Raw genomic sequence first — 9814 nt, 5'->3', positions numbered from 1 at the left:
TGGGGCCCTGTTATACCCACCGGAATGAAAGAAAGAAAGAAAGAAAGAAAGAAAGAAAGAAAGAAAGAAAGAAAACAACAACAATAAACAAACATGGAAACCTGGCCAGCAGGCAGAGGGTCCAGGGCCCAGGCAGGATGGCAGTATCCTGCCTAACCAAGAAGAAAAAGGATATGAATTCTGACTTTGTCTAGCTGTTGAGTGGATCACAGTAAAGCAGCTGTTACATAGATTGTGAGGTACCAGAGGGATTTGTTTAGATTATACCTTCAAACCAGACTTGCTTGCACAGTTAATGGGTAAGGGCTTTCCTCTGAGTTGCAGGAGTTGAGAAAGTGGGAGCCAAGTTGTAGCCACATTCTTGAGCTGGCTACAGTCCTGTGCAGACATTCCAGATGGGGTCCGATGGGAGAAAGCTTGTCTCACCAAGGAGTGCCGGGGAGTAACTCAGCTCTCCTTGTCCAGACCCCTCAAAGTTCTTAGAGAGGACTTCAGTTTCCCAAAATGTGGGGGCTGTGTTGCTGGGCCCAGCAATGGGCATGCAGTCGGTGCTCAATAGACGCGCAAAGTAGGTAGGAGTGAACAAGCAAGACATTTAGGACTTGCCTTTCCTGATGCCAAGATACCCATGAGCAATTGCACATAAAGCTAAGCTTTTGGGAACTCCATGACATCACTGTTTCTCCTGGGCCACAGGAAAACATGCCTTCTATGGCTGCTTCATGACGTATCATGATTCCAAAACCGAGCAGAATCTTAGACGTCAGTTGCAAACCCCACTTCGCAGGTGTGGCACTGAGTCCTGGGGAGGTTCAGCAGCCTTGGCAAATTGGTGGTCGAACAGCATCAAAGCCCAGGCAAGAGTCCTGACTCCGTAGCACAGTGCTCAGCCTTCTCCCAACTCCAAGAGCTGCAAGGTGCTCCCTGCCCTGCGTACTGTCTTCACCGTGACTGGAAAGAGCCTCCACCATTAGATCAGGGGGCAAGGGTTTCTCCAGGGACAAGGTTACGCCTCCTCCATCAGGCGAAGTTCTTCTGGGACAGAAGCTGGGTTTCCCTCGGCTGACTGGGGACTCCAACAGGATGGAGCTCAGGGTTCCGGTGAATAAGCCCTGCTGGAGAGATGGTGTAGCAGTTAAGAACACCCATTGCTCCTGCAGAAGATCCAGTTTGGGTTCCCATCACCCATATGATGGCTCACAACCATTCTTAACACCAGTCCTAGAGACTCTGGCACCTTCTTCTGACTTCTGCCGGCACCAAGCACTCGTTTGGTACACATACGTACACACATGCAGGCAAAATATTCATATATGTAATAAATAAATAAATAAATAAATCTTTTAAAGGTTTTTTGTTTGTTTTGTTTGAGCTGGGCGCCGATGGATCTCTGTGAGTTCGAGGACAGCCTGGTCTACAAAGCAAGACCAGGACAGCCAGGGCTGTTACACAGAGAAACCTTGTTTTTGTTTTTTGTTTTATGAGAGAGAGAGAGAGACAGACAGACAGACAGACAGACAGACAGATGGAGACAGAGAGAGACAGAGAGAGACAGACACACACACAGAGAGACAGAGAGACAGACAGAGACACACACACACACACAGAGAGAGAGAGAGAGAGAGAGAGAGAGAGAGAGAGAGAGAGAGAGAGAGAGAGAGAGAAGACCCTACTGGGTGCTGACCATGGAGCTGCAGATATGAATAAGGCTTGGGTCTGTGCTCCTCTGAGGCTCCTGCCTGCCTTTGCTCCCCACCCCCATCTCTGTCAGTGTGGGGAGTGCAAAGTGGAGAGGGGCGTTTGTTAGAGGTCGGGCAGGGGTCGGGCAGGGCCTGGGAACTCTGTGGGCCGCCCACAGCCAAGACAGTTTCTTGTCCTCTCCGTATCCCAGAGGGCCACTCCGGATCTGGGAGGAGGGAACTCCCAGCTGCACACTACACCAGCTGGGCCCCGAGGGGAACGAAAGGGCAGAGCTTTGGCTCAGAAGCAGAACCGTGATCTCTACCTTATGTGGCCCCCTCCCCATCATCAGGTCCTGGAAGCTGGAAATGGGGCGTGTGCATAAGCCCCCACCCACTCAATTGGTCTTGACTTGGGGAAGAAAATGGGCGGGAGGATAAACTTCATTTAGTCTGCAACACTTTCATGATCTTTGCCTCCTTCTCTGAGGAGAGGCCTGTAGTGGTTCCATTTGGCTCTGGCTGGCTTCTACTAGGTGTCTGAACAGGCTAGCGGAGCGCAACTACCTGCAAATCTGTCCGGACAATCTGCCCTCGCTCGCCCCTCTCCTTTCTGAGGCAAGGCTAGGCAGGTGGAGAGATGGAGCCAGGCTAGGTGGGGGAGCAGGCTATAGGGCCAGTAGACACAGTCCCACCCAGTCGGTCAGAGCTGAGGAAAAGCGCCCCCCCCCCAAATCTGGAAGCCTCCCAGACACTGTCCCTGTCACCAAGGCCTAACAAGGATATAGACAAAGATCTAAAACTACATTGTCCATTTGTCCCCAAGAAGGGGTTGCCATACCTACTGCCTGGAACATTCTAAGCCCTTCCAGCCAATGTCTGGTCTCAGGGAAGGCGGGACACTGGCAGAGGGCCTGGGATAGTCCTCGTGGGACTTTCTGCCCACCCCACTCCCCCCATCTCCTTCCCCTCTTCCTGCCTGGTCCCTGGGGCAAAGCATCTGAGATATTTCTGGCAGTATCTTCCAGGCCTCTGGCTTCCCAGGCTCACACAAGTGGTCCCCACACCCCAGGCCTGATTTAATGGGGTGAACTAGGGAGTGCATTAAGGAAGGTGTATTTGCTGTGGGTCTGCAAATTCCTCTATGTCTGTGTCCTGAAGGGCAGAAGAGGCCTCTTGCCTGTCTCTTACCTTTTATTTTTATTCATTTTTGTTTTTTGAGACAGGGTTTCCTCTGTGTATCCTTGGCTGTCCTAGACTCGCTTTGTAGACCAGGCTGGCCTCGAACTCACAGTGATTGGCCTGCTTTCTACCTCCCAAGTGCTGGGTTACTTCCTTTTTGATAATAGATAGCCATTCCATCCTCCCAAAGGAGGACAGAAGCCAAACATCTCCCAAAAGGCATATACCATCCTATCAAAGTTTGGTCCCCTGTTTCCTCACCCGCAGAGTGGAGTGGAGGGAGATGGTGGTCATAGAACTCCTTTCCATCTGAGGTTTGGGGACCTAGTATTAAATGTTCAATAGGAAATCCATGCACAGTTGGGAAAGTGCCATGGATTGGACTGCAGGAGGCCTGAGCCTGTCTGTCCCAAGCTGCCAGACCTTGGGTATGGCTCCTTCTCACACTTTGTACCAGGTCCTCATGGGAATTCATGAACCTGAGGTTCCTTCCACTGTACCCTGCCCCTGCCCCAACTCACAGCACAGGAGGCAACAGAGCAACATGGTTAAAGGCACATACACTAGGGTCAAACTGGCTGCATTCTGGCCCTAAATCTGCCACTTGCTGGTCATGGCCTAAACCCCTGGTCCTGTAGTCTCCTTAACTATCAAACAGGGCAGTTAGCAGCATCTAGTTCAGGGCTGCGGTGCCATTCAGTAAGCAGAGTCCTTGCTAAGTGTGCACAAAGCTTAGGGCTCCACCTCAGTGCCACATAAACTGGCCATGCTGGCACATGCCTGTAGTCCCAGCACTTGGGAGGTGGAGGGTGGAGGTTTAGAATCATTCTCACTGCACAGCAGGTTTGAAGCCAGTCTTGGATATATCAGGCCCCCATCTAGAGAAGGAATCCAACTCATAGTGTTGCTGTAAAAAGTGGATATTGTCTAGTCAACAAAGATACTGGGAGAGGGCTGCAAAGATTAGGAGTCAAAGTGATTATCACCTTGTATGCTCAATTTTCTTAACCAATACTTTTTATTAACAATTTAGTGACCGAGCGTACGTCACTTATAACCTGACTAGCCAAAACAATAGGAAATGAGGATTAATGGACACAATAACAAAACCGTAAGGATATCAGCTCAGAGGAACGATTCTCCTGGCACAATCAGCAGGATTTCTTCTGCTGGAACCTGGAGTAACCAGAACTCAGAACCTCAGCGGGGGGCCAGAGCCCTGAAGCCTTCCCTCAAGCGGTTCTCTTTAGGAGTGTCTCGGAGTGCAGTGATAAACAGCCAAAACTATCCCAAGTCTCCAAAAAGCCCTGCCTCCAGTTCTGGGCTTATTTATATATCTCCTCCCAGAGTCTGTTCACGGGATCTTTTCAGCTGGCAACAATCAAGCTCCCACACAAGGTGGTCAGTCTTCTAGTGGATTAACCTCACCTGTTCTCTCACAAGACCGTTCCAATCCCGCACTTGGGATCCTAAAAAACAGGTTTATCTCTTCTTCATCACCATGCTTTTTTTTTTTTGGAGGTTTTTGTTTTGTTTTTTGAGATAGGGTCCCTGCCCTGGCTGTCTTCTTGGAACTCCCCTGTAGACCATACTGACCTTAAACTCACAGAGAGCCGCCTGCTTCTGCCTCCCGAGTGCTAGGATTAAAGGCCTGCACCAACATGCCCAGCATCACAACGCAATTTTAGTGTGGCTGCTATTGTTTGAAGAAGACATTCTCATCCACAAGTGTACCATCCTCCAAGCACCTATGCTTTTCTCCACTCAAGGTGGCGGCCACAGAGGGGTCATCTTCCCACTTCCATTCCAAGTGAGGGGCAGCTTCCACTTACAGGAGCTTACTAGCTGCTCCATTACATGAAAGGAAAAGGGCTCAAAAGGAGACTCAGATGGGTTTCCAGAGACTGCTCAACATTAAGAGCAAGCCCATGGCCAGGCCTCAATTCCCAGTACTTACCCCCACATTCACAAGGTCTCTCTCTCTCTCTCTCTCTCTCTCTCTCTCTCTCATTTTACTTATTTAATGTATATGAATGCTCTATCTGAATGACACCTGCATGCCAGAGGAGAGCATCAGATTCCAGTATAAGTAGATGTGAGCCACCATGTGGTTGCTGGGAATTGAACTCAGGACCTCTGGAAGAGCAGACAGTGCTCTCACCACTGAGTCATCTCTCCACCTCCACCCCCACCTCCACCCCCCTTTTAAATTATTTATGTATTTATGTATTTATTTATTATGTATACAGTGCTCTGTCCGCTGCAGGCCAGAAGAGGGCACTAGATCTCATTACAGATGGTTGTGAGCCACCATGTGGTTGCTGGAAATTGAACTCAGGACCTCTGGAAGAGCAGTCAGCGCTCTTAACCTCTGAGCCATCTCTCCAGGCCTGGTTATAAGGGATATGTAAGGTCCTATTCTGCCATCCAAGGGCAGTGCAGGAATGTGATGCACTTACATACAGGCAGGCAAAACGTGAGTCGAGGACTAATAGGACTAACCGGCAAGCATGGGCAGAGGCACACCTTAGGACCCTGGCCTGAACCATTCAATTTACTGCTCTTTGGTCTCTCCCTTCAATCTGCCTTCCCCACTCTTTCGAGCTGATAAACGCTTGTCCTCAGCTGAATGACCTTGGACAAGTCACAAAAACTCTCCAGGCCTCTTTCAGAACACCTAACGAATTTGTCCCAATACTGTAAATAGTCATTTCTATTGACACCATCTTAAAGATGAGGAAACAGAGTCGAGGTACATGCTTTGTATAAGGACACACGGTTTGGTACTGTGCCACTTACAATATGTTTACAAGCAGGCGTGGCAGAGTCCAGCATGCAGTGGGTACTCAGTATCTAACTAGTTTTTTCACTATTTCTTTAGAAAAAAAAGTTGTCTGAGAGACTTTAAATAAATAAATAAATAAATAAATAAATAAATAAATAAATAAAAGTCTCTCTAGTCGTGGTGGCATACGCCTTTAATCCCAGCACTCAGGAGGCAGAGGCAAGTGGATCGCTGTGAGTTCAAGGCCAGCCTGGTCTACACAGGGAATGTAGGACAGCCAAGGCTAACACGGAGAAACAAAACAAAAACAAAAACAAAAAAGTCTGTGGAGGTAGGATGAACGCCACAGCACCAACACAGAGGTCGGGGACAACTTTGTGGAATGGATTTTCTCCTCCCGCCTTTGTATAGGTTCCAGGTTGAACGCAGGCTTGTAGGCAACCCCCTTTACCCGTTGGACCATCTCTCAGGCCCTTGTCACTAGTCTCTTAACAGAAGTGGATGACCACACAGGTGTCCAGATGCCCTCTGAGACCGGCGGCCATCCAAGCCTGCGGGCCACATCACATGAGCCATCCTATCTTTAGCCAGGAAGGTATTTATATCCCCCTGGGAAGTTTTTTTTCTCTCCCTGCCGCGGGGTAGCCCCAGAGTCAGTGGCCCTAGGCGTATCTAGGCCCCCCAGCGGCAGCAGCCTCCGCCCTTCTGGCTCATCATGCCCCCAGGCCCTGAGGTCCCGGTGCAGGTGTGGGTGGACGGCCAACTCTTCCAGGCCGAGCAGTCGCTGCTGGTGGAGCACTGCGGCTTCTTCCGCGGGCTTTTTCGCTCTGGCATGCGGGAGGCGCGCGCGGCGGAGGTGCGCCTGGGCGCGCTGAGCGCCTCGGGCTTCGGCACGGCGCTGCGGGTGCTGCGCGGAGAGCGGCCGGAGCTGGCGGCGGACGACGAGCTGCTGCAGGCGGTGGAGTGCGCGGCGTTCCTGCAGGCGCCAGCGCTCGTGCGCTTTTTGGAGCACAGTGTCACCTCGGACAACTGCTCGCTGCTGTGCGACGCAGCTGCCGCCTTCGGCCTGCGCGACGTGCTCCACAGTGCTGCGCTCTTCATCCGGGACGGAGCGCACGAGCTGGTAGCAGAGCTGGAGTTGCCGGAGGCCAGAGCCTACGTGGCGGCGCTGCGACCCAGCACCTATGTAGCTGTGAGCACTCACACACCCACACCAGGCTTCCTAGAGGATGCATCGCGCACCATGTGCTTCCTGGACGAAGAGGAGGACGCTTGGCGCACGTTGGCAGCGCTGCCCCTGGAGGCCAGCACACTGCTAGCAGGCGTGGCCACTCTGGGCAACAAGCTCTACATCGTGGGTGGTGTGTGTGGCGCCAGCAAGGAGGTAGTGGAGCTGGGCTTCTGTTATGACCCGGAAGGTGGCACTTGGTGCGAGTTTCCCAGCCCGCACCAGCCGCGCTATGATATGGCGCTAGCTGGCTTCGAAGGCCGCCTCTATGCCATTGGTGGTGAATTCCAGAAGACGCCCATGAGCTCTGTGGAGTGCTATGACCCGGCTACAGGCTGTTGGAGCTTCGTGGCAGACTTGCCGCAGCCGGCTACGGGGGTTCCCTGCGCCCAGGCTCGTGGCCGCCTCTTTGTGTGCCTATGGAAGCCGGCAGATGTCACTGCCGTTGTGGAGTATGTCGTGCAGATGGACAAGTGGCTGCCCGTGGCTGAACTGTGTCGTTCGCAGAGTTACGGCCACTTTATGGTGGCCCATCGCGACAGTCTCTATGTGGTGCGTAACGGACCTTCCGATGATTTCCTGCACTGTGCCATCGATTGTCTCAACCTGGTCACAGGCCAGTGGACTTCACTGCCTGGCCAGTTTGTCAATAGCAAGGGAGCACTCTTCACATCCGTGGTGCGTGGGGACACCGTCTATACTGTCAACCGTGTATCTACGTTGGTCTATGCCATTGAAGATGGCACCTGGCGGCTGCTCAGGGAGAAGGCTGGGTTTCCTCGGCCTGGCTCTTTACAGACCTTTCTCCTGCGGCTGCCTCCTGGCACTACTGGGCCTGTGGCCACCGCGTTGCCAGAGTTGTGAGCTTGGAATGACTTTAGAAGGCACGGGAGCCTTCATGAGCCTTGGCTGTGTGAGCCTGGATTGAGAAGCTTTTGGAAACTCCTTTCCCCCTATTGGGACACTCAGGGCTGCTTTCTGGTGGTATGGACGTCCACAAAGCCCTGAGCAACGCAGATGCCTGGGCCCTCAAATCGCTGGGGTCTGCCAAGAGCTGGTGGGTCACGGTGTCAGGGAAAGGGATGGGGTTACGATTTGGGCAATCCAGGCTTGTAGGTGAATAGCAACAATTGAGCCGTGGCTAGCTGTTAACCAAAGCTGCTCATTAGCAGGCAGAAAGCTGCAACACAATGCTGGGCCTAATGGGAGCCGTAGTTGTCAGCCTGGGCACATAGAGCTTGGAGAATAGCTCAGGAAACCCCGTCTTAATGGAAGTGTCAAGATGACAGAAAAGGTCTGCAATAATTTGCCTCCACCCCCAAACTAAAAGCAAGATGCTGATTGGGGGGGGGGGGAAAGCAAACACACAATACAAAAACAAAAAACAAAACAAAAGCAACAAACAACAAAACCAAGCAAACAAGCAAAAACTTAGAGCAGTCAGTATGGTGAAGGGAAGATAAAGAATACAAATCTAGGACGTAGGCACATACATAAGTGTCTTAGAGGAGACAGATACAGTCTGGAGGAGCGAGGTCAGACCAGAGAGTCTGAGTCCTCCAAGAGGAGAGACGGGGGATAGACTGGACCAGACAGGATCTCTATAAGCTCCAGCCATTAAATCAGAACAGCTGAAGATGGGGACGTTTCAGCAGTGAGTCAAGCTGGACTGAATTAACTCAGTCAAGCCTTGCGCCAGACTGTGGGAGGAAACAAGGGTTCCCTACAGTAGCTTTTGGGGGCCTGGGATGGAAAGGGAACACTCAGGTGTAAATCCTTGACCTATCTCTCTCTCTCTCTCTCTCTTTTTTTTTCTTTATCACTTTGGGACAGTAGAATATGAATCTCCTGACTTCAGGAGCCTAGGCCTGCTGATCTCAGCGCATTCCTTCCTAGATATGTCACAGGTTCCTCGTCTCATCTCACAGTCTCTGCTGTGGCCATTCCTTGAGCCTCTAGTGCCCTTCCTCTTCCTCTTTGTCAGTCCCACGCCCACCTCCTCTCTGCAGGATCCCCGCTGATCCCGCTTCCAGCTTCCTGACCTGGCTGCCTGCAGTGTTCACAGATGTCTGTGACATTCTGTGTTGGAGGTGCAGCCCTAACTGTGTGCAGATAGTAAGTGTAGAGACCCCGTGGACTTCCTTACCTGCAGAATGAAATGTCTTACAAGAACCACTAGTTAGGGGTCTGCTGCTGACATGTGTCGTTACGCAGCTCAACACAGCTTCTGGTACAGATGCCTGCTGCAGCCCTGAAGCCTAGCTGTGTCCTGGACAGATGTTTCTTAGTGGTCCAGTATAGTCTCCATCCTCCAGGACCCAAGGCTCATAGAACACTCTGGCTTCAGAAGTACAGAACACAGCATCAGCAGCATGGTACTTCCTGGGCATGGAGCCTGGCGTTGGGTTGTCACTTGCTACCTCTTCCCCTGATGTGTATCCCAAACCTGAAATAAGCTGCCTCAGAAGTGTGGAATCTTCTAGCCTTTGTAATAGTCTAGTCTGAGGATGAATCACAACAATAAAATCTGACGTTTGTATCCTACAAATTCCAGGGAAACCGCTTCTACATTCATTTCTTCCACAGTCTCACACACATGCGTGTGCACATACACACACACACACACACACACTCACACACTCACACACACATGCATGAACATATACATACATAAGAGATTTTTATTATCCACCAATGACTTATTCATCTCACTAGTAGGGAACTGGAAGAATGCAGAGCTGGTTGAAAAGATGGTCTGAGACAGAGATTTGCACACTGAATTGGCAAAGGTATGAGGGAGTAAGTCTGCTAGGACAGAGATGAAGCTGGTTCCTGTCTTGTGGGAGGCAATAAAACTATCACTTTAATAGGTTTCTTTTCCGGAAAAGAATCTTTGCATCTTCATAATGCGCACACACAGACTTGTGCGCACTCACAGGC

General features: G+C 51.2%; 1 protein-coding gene across 1 annotated transcript; it reads left to right on the top strand.

Annotated features, from left to right (window-relative positions):
- The first annotated feature begins 6333 nt into the window (after window positions 1-6333).
- KBTBD13 (kelch repeat and BTB domain containing 13) lies at window positions 6334-8224 on the top strand. Its single transcript, XM_084781705.1, has one exon. The coding sequence runs from the start codon at window positions 6362-6364 to the stop codon at window positions 7736-7738; it is 1377 nt and encodes a 458-aa protein (XP_084637831.1). The 5' UTR covers window positions 6334-6361; the 3' UTR covers window positions 7739-8224.
- The last annotated feature ends 1590 nt before the right edge of the window (window positions 8225-9814 follow it).

This window comes from Acomys minous, assembly GCF_964271855.1.
Source record: "Acomys minous genome assembly, chromosome: 5".
Lineage (NCBI taxonomy): Eukaryota > Metazoa > Chordata > Mammalia > Rodentia > Muridae > Acomys > Acomys minous.
This window is presented reverse-complemented; position numbering and strand designations above follow the sequence as displayed.

Coding starts and splice junctions, on each gene's coding strand:
- KBTBD13 (XM_084781705.1), top strand. CDS start 6,362: ATGCCCCCAGGCCCTGAGGTCCCGGTGCAGGTGTGGGTGGACGGCCAA.